The 20,526-nt window shown below is 43.1% G+C and overlaps 1 protein-coding gene across 1 annotated transcript in view; it reads right to left on the bottom strand.

Moving 5' to 3' along the window:
• The window catches only part of CCDC180 (coiled-coil domain containing 180), a 618,906-nt gene that overhangs the window by 279,674 nt on the left and 318,706 nt on the right, over window positions 1-20,526 (bottom strand). The window contains exons 26-27 of the mRNA XM_086924739.1: window positions 11,232-11,401; window positions 4,269-4,327 (exon numbers count right to left, since the gene is read on the bottom strand). Of these exons, the coding sequence (XP_086780865.1) occupies window positions 4,269-4,327; window positions 11,232-11,401 (229 nt within the window). The remainder of the gene's footprint in view (window positions 1-4,268; window positions 4,328-11,231; window positions 11,402-20,526) is intronic.

Genomic DNA, 20,526 nt, shown 5'->3' with positions numbered 1-20,526 from the left:
CCCTAATAGAGCCAGATATGTTCTGCGGAGAGTCTTGTCCTGATGACCTTTCATAATTCTTAAAAAGATTGTTTTAAATACAGTTTTTCTTTGATTTATTTTTTAATGTGGTTGAGCATGAGTTTATTACATTTTGTAGAGAAAGTGTGTTTAGGTTTCCTGCAACCTCCATAAAAAAGTTTGTTTTATTTCAAAACAGGACCTCACATATGAGAAATGGGAGGGTGTCACAGAGATTATTTGCAGTATTACAATATTGAAAACACACATCACTATCCCTGAATATTAGAAGTAAACACATTTAGAATTTGGACCAGCGTGCCTGTGCAACTGATATGTTGGTGCCCCAAGGCTACATTATCAACAAGGACAGAAAAGATCAAATGGGTGGAGGTATAGCAATCATTCATAAGAACAACATTGCCATTATGGAAATGAACACCTTCAATTACAGCTCAATTGAATGTCTTACCGCCAACATCAAGACAAATGACAATAGAGCAATACTCTGCCATCTTCTATACCATCCCCCAGGCAACACCTCCGCATTTGGGGAGCACCTCTCCCACCTGATTTCTCACTGCTCACTCGGTAACTCAAACAACCTAATTCTTGGAGAGCTCAACCTATGGTGGAATGATGTTAACAACCCGCTAATCCAAACCCTAAACAATCTCCTCCCGGACAATAATCTTTCCCATCTCTGTTCAGTAGAAACGCACAATAAAGGAGCAACCTTAGATGCCATTATCGCTCATCGTGACGCAGTTACGATCGACCACATCCTCCCCGTGGACTGGTCCGATCCCCACAACATCCTATTCCACATCAACCAAAAGGTTCTTTTCCAGCCCCCCTCGCAATACCCCCCAAATGGTCGAGAAATCTAACCCAGATGCTCCTAGCTGACCTAGAGGAAAGGATATGCTCGATTCTCCCCATCGCCTCTGATCTCCTCACCACACCTGAACTTACCTCGCACTACAACTCGAATATGACCCCGGAAATAAAAAAAAACAGGAATATTCCATCAAGATCATGGTTTAACACTGACATCAACTCAGAAAGGAGACGACTAAGAGCCACAGAGAGACTCTGGAGAAACAACCCTTCCCATTTCCTCCAGGAGCAACTCAAAGCAGCCTGCAGGAAGTATAACAACCACATCCAGAACGAAAAAACCTTGTTTTTCTGCACAGCGCTAGACAACACAAAAAACAGGCCAAGGGAGCTCTTTAACATCATCAGACAGCAAACCTACAAACCCAATACCTCCTCAATGCAGGCTTCCAAAGAGCTCTGCGACAACTTCACTAACTTCTTTGAGGACAAGATCAACAAGATTGAGCTCTCAATGGACTTCAACATCACCCCCTCCCACAAGAGCATCTCACCTGGGACAATCGACAACACATCCAAGCCCCCTACAAAACCCTGGAAATCTTTCACCCTGATACATGAAGCAGAGATAGTCAAACTAATTGCCACATTTAATCCCTCATCCCACGATCTAGATCCTCTACCCTCACAACTGACCCAAAAACTGAAATTCTCCCTCGCTCCGCACTGGTGCAGGATCATAAACAGCTCCCTGAGAACCGGAGTCGTTCCTGACTGCCTCAAAGTCGGTCAAGTCACGCCACTGCTAAAAAAACCTGGCCTAGACACAAAAGATAAATAATTTCAGACCAGTTTCGAACTTACCTCTCCTATCCAATACCCTGGAAAAATGCGTGCTCCTTCAACTAACTCAGCACTTGGATAGCATCAACTTCCTCGATGCCCACCAATCGGGTTTCAGAAAAGGCTGCAGCACTGAAACCACCATCGTCAACGTCATTGATGATATCCACAAATCACTTGATGCAGACAAATGCTTCCTTCTCATTCTCCTAGAATTATCGGCAGCTTTTGACACAGTCAACCACAAACTGCTCATTAAGGTGCTTCAAGAAAGGGAAGGTCTTGAAGAGGTGATCCTACACTGGTTCTCCACCTTCCTCCATAACCACAACCAAAGAATAAAAATCAAAAACTTTGGGTCCGACCTACACCCTGTCAGCAGGGGAGTCTGTGCTCTCCCAGCAACTTTTCAACATTTACATGGAACCCCTCACAACCCTTCTCAAAAAAGCCAACATCCACTTCCATCTATATGCAGACGACACAAAGATCTATCTCGAAACCACCTCCTTTGAGGACATTCAGAGACTCAATGACACACTCCGAGAAGTCCAACACTGACTTTCAAGTAACCACCTAAAACTCAATCAGGACAAAACTGAAATACTCCTCATCTCTAACAAACCTACCCCTGAACCATAAAATACCCCTGTACCCCAAAACGCAAACCTAGCCCTGAACCCTAAAAATACCCCTGTACCCCAAACCAACATGCTTTAAAATGAATGGTAAACGCATGTTTTTTTTAATGTTCGGATAAGGTAAGTATGGGTATAGGGGTATATGTTTCTGGGAACTGCGGTATATGTTTTGGGGAGTTTGGGTATTTTAAGGGTTCAAATATAGTTTTGGGTTATGGGGTACAGGGGTAGTTTTAGGGTTTAGGGATAGGTATGGGTTTTGGGGTACAGGGGTATTTTTAGGGTTCAGGGCTAGGTTTGGGTTTTGAGGTATAGGGGTATTTTTAGGGTTCAGGGGTAGGTTTGGGGTTTGGGGTACAGGGATATTTTAAGGGTTCAGGGCTAGGTTTGGGGTACAGGGTTTTTTTAAGGGTTCAGGGCTAGGTTTGGGTTTTGGGGTACAGGGGTATTTTTAGGGTTCACTGGTAGGTTTGGTGTTGGGGTACAGGGGTATTTTAAGGGTTATGGGGTAGGTTTGGGTTTTGGGGTACAGGGGTACTTTTAGGGTTCAGGGCTAGGTTTGGGTTTTGGGGTACAGGGGTATTTTTAGAGTTCAGGGGTAGGTTTGGGGTTTGAGGTACAGGGGTATTTATAGGGTTCAGGGCTAGGTTTGGGGTACAGGGGTATTTTTAGGGTTTAGGGATAGGTTTGGGTTTTGGGGTACAGGGTATATTTATAGGGTTAAGATGGGTCAGTGTTTAAGGGTGTTGGGGTATTTTAAGGAGAAAGGGTGGGTTATGATTATGGGGTGCAGGAGTATTTAAAGGGAGCTGGGATGTATTAGTTTTTAGGGTGTAAAGGGGAGCGCGGGGCAAGCACACCCGGAGCTGGAATGTACAGAACCTGGGAAGAAAAAACAATGAAATATTGGGCACAATGCTCCCTTTTTTTTCCATAATCCCGCACCCCGCACACGCCCCCAGCACACGATATGAGACATGGCATGAAGGTCGGAATTTACCACACGCCCCTAGCGTTTGTCACCTCCCCAGCACACGCCCACAGCACAATGCAGACACGCCCAAAAGGGACTACTTTGCTGGCACGGTTCTTTTACCTTTTAAATGTATATGGTGGGCGTCTGCATAGCCCATGTCCTTCTGCTGCAACTGCCCTTTCCAACGCTGTATTGGGTGTTGTGATTGGTGCTGTGGTTCCTGAGATTACACGCCTCAAAGGTTTGGGCTCTCTCTTTATTATATAAGTATAGATGTGTATACATATATATAAATCAATTTGAAATAATGTTATTTATTTAACATTATTTCCTATAATGTGTTATGTTAAATCCCTGTTTTTTTCTATGTGAGTTTGTTGCAGAACCAATAGGAGTAAGCTGCACTTACTTAAAGATTGGGCTGGGGCACATTTACCTTTACTACGGTTTTGGGACTTTTATAGCAGCAGGAACTTTAGAAGTGTGGACTGTGAATAGCTATAGGCTTACTCTTTTGTGGGTGCGTTTTTGTATTTACTTGTTCCTTCCTAAACTCCTCCTTACCGCTTACCCTTCCTTACTTTTAGATGAAAGTATCCCCAATTTTCTGACCAGCCAAATCGTTTGTCCCACATTTACAACTAAAATTCATACCTACCTCTGCAGAGATTTGTGCACACATGGTAGAGATCTGTACACATAAAAGATAGGAGAGGCGGAGCACAAAATGCACTTTGTGAACAGGCTCAAGGTGCACAAGTGTCAAAACATGACACGCACAAAACTGTAGGGACATGAAATGGCCTGCACGTATGTTGTGACAGGACATGTACAAGTGTTTATGCATGTGGGGTACGAGTACCAATATGTGCAACACATGAGTGTGAAGATAGTTTCTCACAGAATAAGCGTTACTCAGCCTTCATCACTCAGTAAAGGTTTTCTGTTTTTTGAGTCCATCATCTTACCTTGGCCTGGAGTCTGATGTTCACTATGACGAGGAGCCTGTTTCGTTGAATGTTTTTTGCTGGAAAAACAAAAGAAAAACCTTAAAGTGCCCCAAATTAAAGTAGAAATAACCCCCTCTAGAAAGAAAAATAGTAATTTGTTTCTTATTAATGTCTATGGAGATTGAGTTAGAAAGTAATAGAACAATGATTTTAAATACAATAGTAAAAATGTATTCTATAATAAATATTTTTTTACTTTAGATGCGATTTTTTTCATTTTAACTTCAGAAAAATATTTTTATTACATTTAATATATTTAAAGTAATCAAGGGCCATATGTATCAAAATCCTCTTTTGCGATTCTCAAATAGCGATTTTTTGCGAATCGCAATTTGAGAATCACAAAATGCTATGTATGTAGGATTTGCAATAAATTTTGCGAATCTCTCATATTCCTTAATTGCGAATCTCAAATTGCGATTCGCAATTAAGGAATACCTCCCCATTCATTCCTATGGGCGTAGAGGCCCATAGGAATGAACGGGAAGGAAGATATTCTCAATTTGCAATTAGCAATTAGAGAATCGCAAATTGAGAATGCAATTTCAAGGGTGCTAAAAAGACACCCTGTTGCACCCCTGAAATAAGCATGTGTACACATGTGACGCACATACATGCCCTAAGGGCATGAATGTGCTTCACATTACACTTTGAAAAATGCAAAAAAGTGCATTTTTTAAAAGAAATCGCAAATTACCACCAAGTTGGTGGTAATTTGCAATTCCTTGAGGCCAAATTGCACTTTTTTGGTGCTTCTTACATTGGATTTAAGGAATCGCAAAATTTGCGATTCCTTAAATGTAATCGCAAAATAAGAAATCGCAAATTTTATGATTCCTAATTTTGCACGCAGATTTGCCTTCATACATACCACTAACCAAAATTGCAAATTTCGCCGTTTGCGATCGCAATTTTGCTTGATACATATGGCCCCAAATATTTAATTCAATATGAAGTTAATAGTGTAGTCATGTTTTAAATGTTGTTCAAAAAAAAGAAACTACAGAGGCATTCACAAGCAAGATGGACGCTATTCGGAAGAAGATAGACAAACATGAGGAAGAGATCATTGCCAAGAAGGAAAGGACATTTTTGCGGGACAAAATTGACTACCTATCCGGTAGAGTGTTTACCTTCAGCCGCAAATATGACAACGTGAGCCGTAAAGGAGTCCAAGGAAATCTAGATACAACGCAAGCCATTGGTGGGGCTGAAAGTGATGTAAGTGAGAGTGATGTCTCTGAAAGATGGGACCCCACAAATGGTGAAAACTTCAACCAAGCCGATACATTTTTGGGAGGAATTCCGACTGATGAATTTGACATCAAATCAACAGAAATGGCAAATAGACAAGGGTCGAGGAAGAGGAAGGGGCTACACAGGACGCGGCAGAGGAAGAGGAAAGGCCATAGGCGAAGCAATGCCATCCGCAAACAAATCAGGAGGGGCGGATGGTGGAAGAGCAACAACAACCCCAGTGGGAGTAGAAACAAGGGGACAAAAGAGGCAAGGAAAATGAAGGACTGCTGAAATGTGGTAAATCTTTCTTTTCATTCTCTTAGCAGTGTTGAACATGATGTTTTAGAATTTGGTCTTTGATTCTGCCCTTCCACTACATTTTCTTACCCCCAGGAAAGAATTTACTTATTTTACTTTACACAGAAATTACGGTTGCACAAATGGCACAAATTTGAAGGTTAAGAGTACCCCACAGTCTAGGGCAGTAACAACCGCCATCCCTGCAGCTGAAAAAATCAATGAAGTGGATACCTTGATTGCTCTTAAAGAACTAGAATGGGATAATGTGGACTCAGTATCGATCAATGCACAAACATTTGGTTACAAGGTTGATCTAAGTTGTCCTAATACATTTCAACCTAAGTCTGTTTTTAATCCCACCCTACCTTCGTGTGGCATAGACACCTTGGAAACATTAGTAATTAGTGACCTAAAAAATCTGTCACAACAACTTATCCAAACAACAACGACTGGCGGTTAAATCTCTGCAATCAGATCGCAGCATTGTTATCCCCCAGTCTGACAAAGGGGGAAATGTTGTCATACTTAATGTGGATGATTACATACAGGAGGGATTCCGTCAACTAGAATGCCAGGACTGCTATGAGCAAGTAACTAAAGCTGTTGTTGATGAGTCTAATGCTATTTACTACAGCATGCTGAAAGATTGGCATTCACAAGGCATTTTGGAATTGGGCGAGTACTTTTTTCTTCTGAACCCGTAATCCTAAGGTTGCAATTCTTTATCTATTACCCAAATTGCATAAATATTCTGTTACACCACCCGGTAGACCCATTGTTTCATCAATGGGTTTTCTACTGGAGAAAACATCCAAATATATTGATTATTTTTTGCGACCCTATGTGGAGACTCTACCATCATATTTAAAGGACACTAAGGACTTTTTGAATAAAATCAAAGATTTTGATTGGCAGGAAGGTTTTTTATTGATCACTTTAGAAGTCTGCAGCCTATACACATCAATTAAACATGCTGATGGGATTCAGGCTTGCAGACATTACCTTAGATCTTGTTCCATTTCCTTTTTAAAGCACAACAAAATGGTTTTACAGACGATCAAGTTCTGTCTAGGGAATAATTTTTTCATTTTCAATGAAGTTTTATACAGACAGAAGCAGGGTACAGCTATGGGAACCTGTTTTGCTCCCAATTATGCCAACCTCTTTATGGGGTATTTGGAGCAGCAGGTGTCCAGGGTGCAAGACCAATACCGCAGCCATGATAAACTATGGCTGTGGTATATAGATGACCTACTTTTCATCTGGGATGGGTCTCATGAACAGGCCAATTACTTCATTTCCACTCTGAATGAAAATGAGAACAATTTGAAATTTGAGGGTAAAATAAGTGATCAGAGGATTGAATTCCTAGACTTACATATAGAAGTTGTGAATAACAAACTAGCTTCTAAACTTTTCCGCAAGACAACTGCGGGGAACACTCTGCTACATGCAGAAAGGGCCATCCCAAAAGGTTGATCCGCAGTATACCTTAAGGGGAATTTCTCCGGGTGCGGAGAAACTGTAGCACAGAATCGGATTTTAACTTACAATGTGACTGTATGACTGAAAGATTTTTGGAGAGAGGGTATAACCCTAATGTGATCAAAGAAGCATATTTGAAAGCAGCCAAAGAGAAGATAGTGGAGGAAGGTGACAATGTCATCAGATTCATTACTACTTATAACTCCAGCTCCTGGGAGGTACGGAAATGTCTTAACAAACATTGGAAAGTCTTAAAAACAGAATCTACCCTAGAAGAGGTAGTGGATAATTCCCCTAATATCACCTACAGAAAGACAGACTCTTTGAAGGACAGATTATGCAGCAATGAGGTGTCGCTAACTAAGAGTTCCAACACAGGCATTCAAGGTTTTTTTACTTGCATGTCGTGTAAAGAGTGTAAATATAGCTCCAATGTCAAAATTCTTTACTATCCAGTCGCTGATACAGAGAGGACCATAGAGAAACATCTTACATGCCTCTCGGATTACTGTTTTTATGTTCTGGTTTGCCCATGTGCCAAAAAATATGTGGGCAGTACCATGTTTGCGGCAGAAACGCGCATCTTGGAACACATGAGAGCCATCCAGAACAAAGACAAGCTATCCCCTGTGGCAAGACACTTTGAGGAACTTCATAAAAGTAATCGCGCTCTGCTGCGATTTTTTGTAATTGACAGAGTCGCCCCATCAAACAGAGGTGGTGACAGGATTCGAAGGCTATTTCAATTAGAATCCAGGTATATTCTGGAACTTGATACTAAGATCCCTGGAGGCTTGAATTCTGAGGAAGAATTGTCTTGGCATTTAGGAGAATAGACCACCCCAAAGCTTCTGCTTTCTTGAACTTTGCTTTTCTTCACGTAATGTATATAGTAGAATATTATGAATTTACAAGATGAGAAATGTGCTCTTGAATAGTCTCCTATATGATACTTCTGTGCTTATTTTAACGTTTTTAATTCACGTACACATGTTAGTCACTTGTTTTAAGATACTGGTTGGGCCCTGAATGTTGTTTATATTTTCTTTCTCCTTTTTTGTTTAGGTGGTGTTACAATCAGGAGGTGACATTTTCAAAACAACTGTCATGTATAGCACCTAACAATCTGAATAAAAGAAGAATGAATCTATGCCCACTGGGGTGGAGTATGAATTATGTCTCTCTTTAAGTTTAGCAACTAAAATTATTTAAAATAATTTGGGAATAGAGAAAAGTGAATTTATGGCCACTTGGGCACAGTATGAACTTTGTCTTTCACTTTGTGAAGTCTGTGTAGGTATAAATTGTGACTTTGACATGTATATTAACCCACTTGGGAAATTTGAATTTCGAGCACATAAGTATGTCACATGTCGAGGATGACAGTTTAAGATTTATTTTTGAGAATGGTAGTGGTCTCTCTACCCTAAGAGGCGATTTCAATGTATGATTCATCCAAATATCGCAGAGTCTACCTGACTAATTGGGTATGATATAGACCCATTTTTGGGGGCTTGGAATTAATTATGTTTCTGTAATTTGAATTTTATGATAGTGAAAGCCCGGCTATACACAGACGGATTGTGTGTGCATTCAATGATCTTAAATGTCAGATCTGTGTATATTGACTTTGGCTAACCACCTAATTATGGTTTTTTAGGGGATACAAAATGAATCAGATATTGTTTAGTGCATTGCTGGTTATGTCACTGTGACAGGCGATAGGAGGAGAAAGATGCTACTCATAGAATAGTTTGTACGCAATAAACGATAAATGAATTTGTTATTAGAGATATTCCATTTGTTAAATGTGGCAAGCAATGCAGCAATAATTTATATGTTTTTGGTTTAAGATGTAAACTATGAATGTTATTTTGATTGTACATATTGACTTCTCTAAACCATTACAAGATGGCCGACAGTTCTTTGGGGCATTTGTCCACTTTCTATGTCACTGTACTTCACGTTGCACGTAACTCTGAATATTTGTTTATATGTCGATTTGTTTTACACCAAGTTACCCGTGAGCAAGGCGGTTCCCGCCGAAATGCGTGGGGTGTGCTTTCTTGGCTTAATGCACTTTAAATAAATGCATTTGAGAAATCCCCAAATTGGTTTCTTTATTGGTAGGAGTGCACACGTGCTTTGTTGCATGGTGAAACTTTATTACATTTAAAATTAATACATAAAATTAATTTATATTGATGTTTAACATAAAATATTTTTAATGAGTTTTCTAAGCTTAATACATTCTTAACATTTTCCCTACACCTTACCATGAGGAATTTTCCACCATTAGAGTGAAGATCTCCACATTGTATAGGGAAAGTAAAAACGTTTATTAAACTTGGGAAAAACTATTAAACTATATTTGTATGGCAAATATCAATGTAAATTAATTTTATGTATTTATTCTAAATGTAGATGTAGAACAAAATAAAAAAAGCTACAGTACTAATCATTTAACTTTTAAATATTTAATTAATTTAAATATATCAAATATTTTTTTTTACCGTTTTACTTTAAAACTCCATCTAAAATTAAATATATTCATTTATTATATATTAAAAAGTACAAAAGGTTATGGATAGCATTAGTTTGAAATAATTAAATATTAGTTTATGAAAAAGTACTTACATTTATTGTAAATTTTAAAAGGTTCTGAAAATATTTTATCATAATATAATATTCATGTTTTATTTTATTTTTTTTAAATGACATTCAATTAATTTTAGATATATAGTTAGAAAGTCAAAATAAAAGAATTTAATTTACAATAATTTCCCGTGAGGTTTTACTTTAAATACCTGCCTTATTTTCTACAGGCGGGTTCTCCAGTATCAGGGGTTGACCATTTGTCATGCTGGACTTTCTCTGTTTTTCTTTTAGCAGTAGTAAGTTACACTTGTACATTCAGCTACACCCCCCACCTTTTTCAGGGGGTGGGGGATGTGTACATTTACACTTCTGAGTAACTTTACACTCTGAAATGGTGAATAACCAAACGTAGTAAAGTTTCTCAAAATAGTAAAGTGGGAAACTTACTCACAAGTGTAACTTATCCATGTCTTATGGTTGTAAAAGACCAGTGAATGCAGGAGACAATAGTTAAGATAGGCTGTACAAAGCAGACATAAAATCCTCAAAGTTTGCAACCATCAGGTAGGGATGGGGAAAAAGGGGGCATCAGATGTGAGTGTTTAAGGAGTCCAAGTACAGTAAACTGGTAGGAAGTGGGTATCATTGGGCAAAGTTAAAGCAGGTGACAGAGTGGAAGTGGCAGAGCTGACAGAGGACAGGCATAGCTTACACTGCTGTGAACAGTGTAGATTGAGGAATGATTGTGAAGGACAATAATACATTAGCCTGCAGAGTAGAGTAATGTAAGGTGCAGAGAAGGGGATTCAGAAAAGTCAGATAGTGCAAGGTAGCCAGAGAGGGCAGTAGGGATAAAGCTGAGATGGTAAAAGGTAGAAGGTGGAACAGATTAATCTTAAAGGGACATGGAAAGAAGCAGTAGAACACCAGGACGAACACAGAAGAGGACAGCAGAAGTGAGAACATATAGAGCCGAACTATGGGCTGACATCTTTGTATGGTAGCCTGATGAGTGATACCCAGTGGATCCTCCTGACCATAGAGACAGAACCTTTGGCCTTCTATTATTTGCAGGATCATTGTTCAGAACGGGCTAGCGGACATCTTTCATGCAGAAGGCTCTGCCCAGAAATGGAATGGAACTGATCTATGAAAGTCTCCCCTGGCAGGAGAGTGACAAACAGAATAATACTTTAAGAAGCAGGTTCTGTTGCATTGTAGGATCCACCCAGACAGGTCCCTGTGAGCTAAGACCTTCACTGATCAACAAGTGGATCTGCGGCAATCACAAGCACTCACTGTGTAAGGTTCTTGATCAGACTCACTGCTGCATCATCGTAGATAGGCCGGCCCAGCTTACATGGCTGCAACACAATGTCCGTGCCGGCAAAGGTCACCTTGCTGTCCTGACGAACGGTGGCTGCAATCGGGCCTTGTAGCGGAGGCTCGGTCGAAACTGGAGTGGCATCCTAGGCAACAGAAATATCATTCTCATCCATAAGAACTGTCAAGCACTGGGCTTTAAATAACACTGCCCCCCTCACTACCCTACATACCCATAAATACAACATGAAACTACAGAGATTAAAGAACACTTGTTGATACTAGTGTGCGTATCTATAACGTGGGACCTTTTTAGATGGTAAAAAGAGGGGATTCCACAGAATGTAGAGGTGGGACATCAGCAAGGAATTTGTAGTAAGAGTAGAGCATTTCAGAAGGAAACTTCCAAAGGATAATTTTAACTGAAGATTCCTCACTTTTATAATAGATACCAACGCAGTACCTCCCAAAGGTGGAGGGTATGTGGAGTGGACTCAGACCAGAAAGTCTTGCAGGACTGAGTAGGCTAAATGTCCTTCCCATAATACCTGGTTGTCAAGGAAGTAGTGTTTCAGGAACATGTGCCCCAACACCCGCATCATGGCCTGGCAGATGTCAAGAACAGGCACTTTGTGATGGTAGTAGCAGCCTTAACCTTGGTGGAATGGGGTCTCAATACTCCCAGGGACTACCTTTTGGTCAGGGCATAGCAGATCATAATGCAGATCACTATCCACCTTGACAAAGTCCTCTTCTGCACAGCCTTTCCTCTCCCACAGAGAACCCCACATAAAGCTGACTGTCCTCACTTTCCTGAACCAGAGGCACTAAGGTTAACTTGTGCCTGGTAGTTCTTGATATTTTTTAGAACTTGGGCAGGAGACGAAGGAGCAGAAACGTATACAGGAGTCCTGTGTTCCACTCCAGATGAATGGGCCTCCTAGTGAGTCTACTTGTGGAACTGTTATGTACTAAACCATTAAAGTACCTTTCTTAATAGAGGGTAAAAAATCTAATCAGGGTTCTCTCCACTGCTGGAAGATGCCCTGCGCCACCTTGGGATGCAGACACCATTCATGATTTCCCAACTGCTTATGGCTAAGCTTGTCTGCCTGCCAGGTGGTTCACGACCAGGGATATGCCTTGATGCTCCAGCCAACTATAGAGGCGGAGAGTCCCTTGGCACAGGACCTCACTATGCCCTGCTTCTTCCAGTACCAAATGGTGGTGGAGTTGTCCATGAGAACCTGCACCATTCTTCCTTACATAGCAGGAGGCCTTAAATACAAGACGAATAGCCTGTAACTCCAAATATTGATATGGAGCAAGGTTTCTGCAGTAAACCAGAGTCCTCTGATCTCTGCCTCCTCCAGATAACTTCCCCTACACAGCAGAGAAACACCTGTCGCCACCATTAACTCTGGGTGGGGAAGGGATAGGGTTCTGCTGCTGATCCATTTGGGATCAATCTGCCATAAATGCAGAACATGCCCAGTCTCCTCCGAAATCTGAACGGTAACGGACAGGTTTTCATAAAGCCTACTGGAACTTTATATTCCATTTCAGAGCCCGTATGAGATAACTGGACTGGTTGAGCAGGAGGAAGCAGGAGATGAAGGGCCAGATATGTGACCCGGGTTTGCGACCCGTTTGCACATGCAAAATGGCCCAGGGCCATGTACAATTCATAAATAGTGAGTAGCAATTTATTTGCGACTCGCTATTTAGGAACTGTGAATCGCAATTAGGAAGGGGCGTTCCCTTACTAATTGCGTCTGCAAATCAATGTATGAATGTGACCGCAATTGCGATTGCAAAACACTCGCAAATTACCATCCTCTTCAAGAGGGTAGTAATGCAGTCGCAATTTGAAAGGGGTACCCACGGGACCCTTCCACATTGTGACTATCTCTAAAAATATTTTTTAAGGGCAGGCAGTGGTCCCAGGGACCACTACCTGCCCTTAAAAAATGAAACGAAAACCTTTCATTTCGATTTTTTTTAATGCATTTTATTTTCCTATAAGGAAAACAGGCTGCATTTTTTTTTACGAACTGCTTTATTTAAAAGCAGTCCCAGACATGGTGGTCTTGCTGAGCCCATCAGGCCACCTTACCTGGGAGGGCCTGTCATTCCCAATTGGGTCGCAAATTGAGAGAGGCTCATTAATATTAATGAGCCTCGTTGTTTGCGACCCATTGGGAATCGCAAACAGTGTTAAATAAACTGTTGTACATGGCAAATTGCACCTCGCAAATTAAGACTCGCAAATGAGTCACAATGTGCAAAGCACAATTTTGCTTGTCGTACATCTAGCCCGAAAAGTCCAAGAAGCTTCAGAGCTGCTCTCACCAAGATACAGGATCAAGGCTGAAATCAGAATCATATCCCAAATGTCCCTGTGTCGTGGCAAAGGAGGAAAGGCTGCACTGTACCCAATGCAAAAACAACAATTGATGGACAGAATGCTGAACAATGTCATACATTCACCCCTGTATGGAGATCTGGGCCTAAATCCATCGTTTTTTTGCTCACCATGCCATTACAGTTTGGACCCAGTCTTGACCCTGCGCCCAATGGGAACAGTCCAGCCCGAACTGCCAGGCCAGGTCCTCCCTGGACTGGAAACAAGCATCCTAGGACCGGTTTGGGGCTTTCAGCCCTCATCAGCCAGGATAGCTTGACTCCTGTGGGATGGAGAGCACGGGACTCACGTCTGAGCATACCCCTCCCACTCGGGGTGACAAATGCAAAAACAACAGTTGATGGACAGAATGCAGAACAATGTCATACATTCACCCCAGTACAGAGATCTGGGCCTAAATCCATCGTTTTTTGCTCATCATGCGCACCTATCACTTTCCCCCTCACGATACTTCAATTCAATGTCAGGTCGCTCACCAAACACCATCTAGAGATCAACTCCCTCATACTAGATGAGAACCCCGACATTCTCTTCCTTTGCGAAACCTGGCTACGGGATGGCGTGTCTGCCATTCCCAATCTTACGCTCCCAGACGACTATCACATGTCTACTATAAATCGCGACACGAGAGGCGGTGGCATTGCGGTGATCTATAAGAAGCAATTCACCTGCTCATTTATTAAAGAATCTCTTCCTGACTGCGAATGCGCCCGATTTAAAATTACAACTAGCCCACACTTCACAATGTCTGGTTTGTACATCTACCGCCCACCTGGCCCTGCTTCCAGGTTTATTGACGCCCTTATCGAGTTGACTATCGCACTTGTGACCAAATCTGCCAATTTTACCATCCTGGGCGACCTCAACCTTCATTTTGACCTATCTAACGACCACACTATTAAAAATCTCCTTACAGATCTCTCTGCCCTACAGCTTAACTCCCTCATCCAGGCTCCCACCCACCTAGCTGGACATACTCTGGACCCGGTCTTTACCAACATCCATGAGGCCACTACAGAGACCATTACCTCGTCAAATTGACTATCCTAGTCTCTGGACGACCGCAAAAAGTCGAATCTACCCGCCGCCTTAAAAGACCATGGCATAAACTATCCACCGCTGTTTTCCACGATACCCTAGGAGAATTCCACCGGGAAGCCAACCAAGACATCGACACGACCTATAACGCCTTTAATGACTGGATCACGGGTGGACTCGACACTCTTATTCCAGCTAAACTGTCCAAAGGACGCACCGCACCGTCCAACCCTTGGTACAATGACACTCTCAAAGCCATGCGCAAGGATTGCAAAAGAGCTGAGCGTCTTTGGAGAAAAGACTTTGACTGTCAGGACAAAAACAACTATATATCAAAACTTAAATCATATCAAAAAGCCATCCGTACGGCCCGTGCAGCTTTCTATGCTGACAAAATCAGCTCAAGTCCAAATCCTGCTAAAATAATCTTCAAACTAGTCCAAGAACTTCAGAGCTCTAGGTCACCCTCTCCCAACATTGCATCCGCTGAACAATGTGAACAACTCGCTACGTACTTTGTAGAGAAAGTCCAGAATATTTACAAAACCTTCTCCCAGCACCCTCTCCACCCCATCAAACCCATCAATTTCACCTACAATTTCACCCCCCTTACTCAAATCCCCGATATTTCTGCTGATGACCTAATCAAACTGTGCAGAAAGGTGAAATCAGGCTCCCCTGCGGATCCTATGAGCCCTACCCATTTCATGGACTCGCTTGACTTCTTCCTGCCCTCCATGATCGACATACTTAACCTCTCTTTCTCATCCGCTACTGTTCCGACAGCCTGGAAACAGGCATGGGTGTCACCCATTATTAAAAAACCCTCCCTGGATCCACTGAAACCGGAAAACTTCCGACCAATATCCTTACTCCCATGGCTGTCTAAAATTGCTGAGGCCCACGTTAACGGCATCCTCTTCAAACATGTGGACCTGAATGGCATCCTGGACCCATCTCAAAATGGTTTCAGACCAGGCCACAGCACGGAGTCTGCCCTTTTGGCCACCACCGAATATCTCCGGACGATCTTAGATTCCGGTCAGAGTGCTGCGCTGATCCTTCTAGATCTCAGCGCAGCCTTCGACACGGTATCCCACGACATCCTTCTTAAGCGTCTGGAGATGACCGGTGTGTCTGGCCTCGCTCTGACCTGGTTCCGCTCCTTCCTTAAAGACAGATCCTTCCGGGTGTCAGCCCCTCCTTTTCTTTCCAAACCCCATCCCATAACACAGGGAGTTCCTCAGGGCTCAGCGTTGAGCCCTTCCCTCTTCAACCTATACGTGCAGCCTCTTGCGGAGGCGGCCAAAGAGTGGGGGCTGACGCTGGTATTGTATGCCGACGACACCCAGTCGGTCATCACCCTCACTGAAAGCCCCTCCATCGCGGCCTCCAGGTTCAGAAATGGCCTGGCAGCAGTGGCACAATGGATGACGGACAATTACCTACAACTGAACGCGGGGAAAACCGAAGTGCTTCTCCTTGGCAGAAACACCAGCCTTTGGAACGAGCACTGGTGGCCGCCATCCCTTGGTTCCATCCCACTCCCTAAATCCCTTGTAAAAAATCTTGGAGTCTGGATGGACGTCACACTCAGCTTCCAGACACACACCAAAAAGGTGGCCGCCACCTGTATAGGTCTTTTGAGAAACCTCAGCTCTATACTTGGCTTTTTCGACCCGAAGGTCCGCCAGCTGATTGTCCAAGCGACTATCCTTTCTCGCTTGGACTAAGCGAATGTCCTCCTCCTAGGCGCAAACAAAGCCGAACTTGCCAGACTTCAACGAGTGCAAAATGCGGCGGCAAGAACGTTGGTCGGCCTCCCCCGCAGATGCTCAGCCAGAGCTACCATCCGCAAACTCCACTGGTTGCCCGTTGGCTTCAGAATTCAATTCAAGGCCCTCATCACGATCTTCAAAATCTTCAAAGAGGGAAGACCCACTCTCCTACAAAATCTCATCATCCCCTACGTTCCGGGGCGTGATCTGCGCTCCTCTAACCAGCTCCTCTTGAGTGTTCTCCGTGCAAAGCTTTGCCGCACTGGAGGTCGCTCCTTCAGGGTCCTGGGACCCAAGCTACGGAATGCTCTGCCCCCTCACATCCGTTCCCTAGACAGCCTTCCTACTTTCCGAAAAGCCATCAAGACCCTCCTATTTCCCTCCGGTTAGCTCTTCACTCCCCCCCCCCCCCTTCCCCTTCCTGGTAGGTTCTGTGACTCCTCTCAGCGCCGGGACGCCCCTTTGCTGTGGCAGCTGTCGCGCTTTACCAAACCCAGAATAGAATAGAATAGAATTCCAGTTTGGAACCAGCCATATGCAAATCAGTCTTGACCCTGCGCCCAATGGGAACAGTCCAGTTCTTTTGCACTGTACCCAAAACAGCCCCTACAAAGAGAAGTCTCTGCGAAAGCAGCCAGGTTCGACGTCAGCTTGTCAGGAGGTTACTGTCATCAGTAGGAGATCTACAATAGAGTGAGTAGCCCACCTTCAGCAGCCAGTCATTGAGGTAGGGAAAAAGTGGTATTCCTAACGTCCAAAGATGGTCTGTGACCCCTGCCATCACATTCATGAACACAAGAGTGAAAATGGTGAAGCTGAATGGAAGTATGGCAAACTGAAAATGCTCCTGCCTGCCTTGAACCGCAGGTAATGTCTGTGGGTCCACAGGACAGGTTTATGAAAATACACGTCATGCAGGTCCAAGGATAGGATCTAGTCCCCCAGGTCCAGGGCAGACAGAATCTGGGCTAGCATGAGTATTTTGAAGTTCGCCTTCTATATTAAGATGGGGCATGGCTAAGATACACCGAAGATCTCCATCTTTCTTTGGAAGGAGGAAATAGTGAAAGTAAACACCTGTCCCTATTTCTGAGTCTGGAACCATCTCAATTCTACATTGGAGGTTAAACCTGGCACCTCTTGCATTAGAATGGACAGGGATCTTCTCTGGTTTAGGAGGAAGGTGCAGCAGGGCAGAGCAAAAGGGTACAGTATAACCATGTTTAAGAATGTGGATGACTCCTCTGTGGGATATGATGGATATCAATCTTGGCGGAAAGTGCTGGATCATGCCTCTCAAAGGGTGGGTGTGCACCCCAATTGTAGGTTAAAGAGGTTGAAGCCTGTTGCAGCAGGGGACGGGGACCGACAGGAGTGGTGCTTTGGTGACCTGCGGTAAGTCCGGCAGATCCTCGTCCCCTGCCTCAAAATGACTAGAGTGATTGCAACAGAGCTAGAGAGACTGGCATCGCTTATACGCCAACCCTGTAGAGGAGCCTTGTAAATTCCTAAACTGGTGAGGAAACTGCTTGGCAGTTGCCACAAGGCCTAAGTAGTATACCATGGCTTTACTTAACTTGAAACGTTCCAAGGCAGATTTGGCTCTCATGCTGGCATGAACTATCAATGGACATTTCCTTCTGAGAGACTGTTAAATGAAGGACGGGTGGCGGGTAGGTTTTCTTCATAGATTTATTCAGAGTGAAAGCACCCACGAGTGAAGCGGGCCAGCTGCAGAGAGTCCAACACCGTGAGTGGCGTTGCTATGGATTCTTCGCAACCGAGCGGCCACATTCGAGAATTTTATCGAATGTACACAAGATAACCATGAGTTGCGTTGTAGCATGTGACACATGGAGCTAAACAACATTACAACATCTCCCCCCTTAGAAGGGAAAAGGAAAACAAAACAAAACATTAAAGCAAACAAATATGAACTTGGAAACATTTGTAAGGAAGCATCATGAGAACATGTGTTGCATGGTAAGAACAAGTGACTTATGAATTGCAAGAAGGTAATGACCACAACAAGGTAAGTGCATGGAAACCAAGGGAAAAGGGAAACGAAGCATTGTTATTCTAATACATAATCTCTCAACTTACAAGAAACTTTCCTAAGACGTGAGGCCCTCTAGCAAGACGCCTCAAGTGAATCTCTAAGATCGGTGACCTGAGACTGAGCAGTTTGGACAGTAACTGGCTCCAAACCAACATTAGTACTCGCCTCTTTTGTTCTGTCTCTAAGGTGGTATGTTTACTGATAACTTCAGCCTAAAAAGGGTAACCTTGACAAGGGCCCTTTTGTTCCACCATCCCTTGTTGTCAAGAAGAGCAGAACCTCTACTCACTTGTATTACCAATATAGGTGAGGATAACTTAGAACAACCTTTAGCCACCTTTCTGGGGTTTTTAACGGGGACCCAATCTCCTTTTTTCAAAGGTTGGTCCACAGAGGTTTTACCAGCATCAAAGCGTGCTTTTGTGGATTCTTGTTTGACTTTTACCTGTTCTCAAAAGGACGTAGAATCATGTGTAGAAAAACAACTCTTGTTTGTTCTTCTCATACAGCCAACTGGGATTTAAATGAGTGTGAACCTTTCTTCCTCTAAGAAGCGTGAGAGCCTGAGAGGGGCAACCCCGTAGTCGTGTGTGGAGTTATAAGCCCACACTTTGTCATGAACGAAAGCCAAAGGGTCTTTCCTGGAAGAGATTGCAGTTTGTATACCCTCCTTAATGATCCAGTTTCCTATTTCAACCAAACCATTAGAGGAGGGTGAGTACAAAGCAACCTTGAAATGGGAAATGTCGTGCATTTTGAGAAAAGAACACATTCTCTGTGAAACAAAATGCATGCCATTGTCCGTTACAATAATTTAGGGAAAACTTTCAACATCAAATACAATTTGTAAAAACTTAATATCATTCTCAGTTGTAGCTCCATTACAAAAGCAATAGTATAGCCATTTGGTGTGGTAACCAACCAATAAAATCAAATACTCGTTTTCAGTGGACAAATTCTCGAAAGGACCAGAAAAGTGGAACCCCACTTTATCCCAAGGATTCTCAGGAAGTGGAACAGGATGCAAAGGAGTAGAATGAGTCTTCCAGTGTTTGTTCGATAAGAGACATTCTGCACAACTGTCAATTCATTTCCTGATCTTTACTTCATGGAGGGCCACCAGTACACCTGTTTAATCCTTTGACAAGTTTTAGTGGCACCTAATTGTCCTTGATGAGTAGTTTGAATGATAACTGTGCATAAAGACTCAGGTGGAACAAACAAGTCATGTCGCATGACCAAATTGACAACTAGGGATAACTCATCAGACACGTTTCCAAAGGATCTTAGCTCAGAGGATAAAACTCTGCTCTCGGGCCATTTGTTTGTAATAAAAGTTTTGACTTTCGTAAGTGTGGGGCCGTTTTCATTTGCTGTGTTCAACTTACTCTCGGAGAGAGGTGAACATTTAGAAATAGCATCAATAGCTGTAACCACGCACTTAACATCATCAGCTACCTCAGGAGCTTCATTCAAGGACATCCTTGATAAAGAGTCAGCCCTGAAGTTTTTTCCTCCAGGAATGCGTTTAATGATGAAGTGAAACTCCTGAAGTTTAGAAAGCAGCCGGACTAATCTAGCGGATGCTTTATTAGAGGTGCTATATGAAAGCATGTGCATGATTGGCTTATGGTCAGTATAATTCTCAAACGAACGAGATTTGGGGTGTAGAAGGTGAGACATCTGTTGAGGTATGATGGTCCGGTGTCGTGGAGTACCTTTTGTGCGTGGGTGAGGAGCTTGAAGGTGATCCTCTTGTTGACGAGGAGCCAGAGCAGGTCTTTCAGGTGGGGTGTGATCTGGCTGCGGTGAGGGATGTCGAGGACCAGGCATGCAGAGACGTTCTGAATGCGTTGTAGTCGTTTCAGGAGTTTGGCCAAGGCTCCTGCGTAGAGGGCGTTTCCGTAGTCCAATCTGCTGCTAACGAGGGCCTGGGTGACCGTTCTTCTTGTTTCGGTGGGGATCCACCTG

Source organism: Lissotriton vulgaris, chromosome 5, assembly GCF_964263255.1.
Source record: "Lissotriton vulgaris chromosome 5, aLisVul1.2, whole genome shotgun sequence".
NCBI lineage: Eukaryota > Metazoa > Chordata > Amphibia > Caudata > Salamandridae > Lissotriton > Lissotriton vulgaris.
This window is presented reverse-complemented; position numbering and strand designations above follow the sequence as displayed.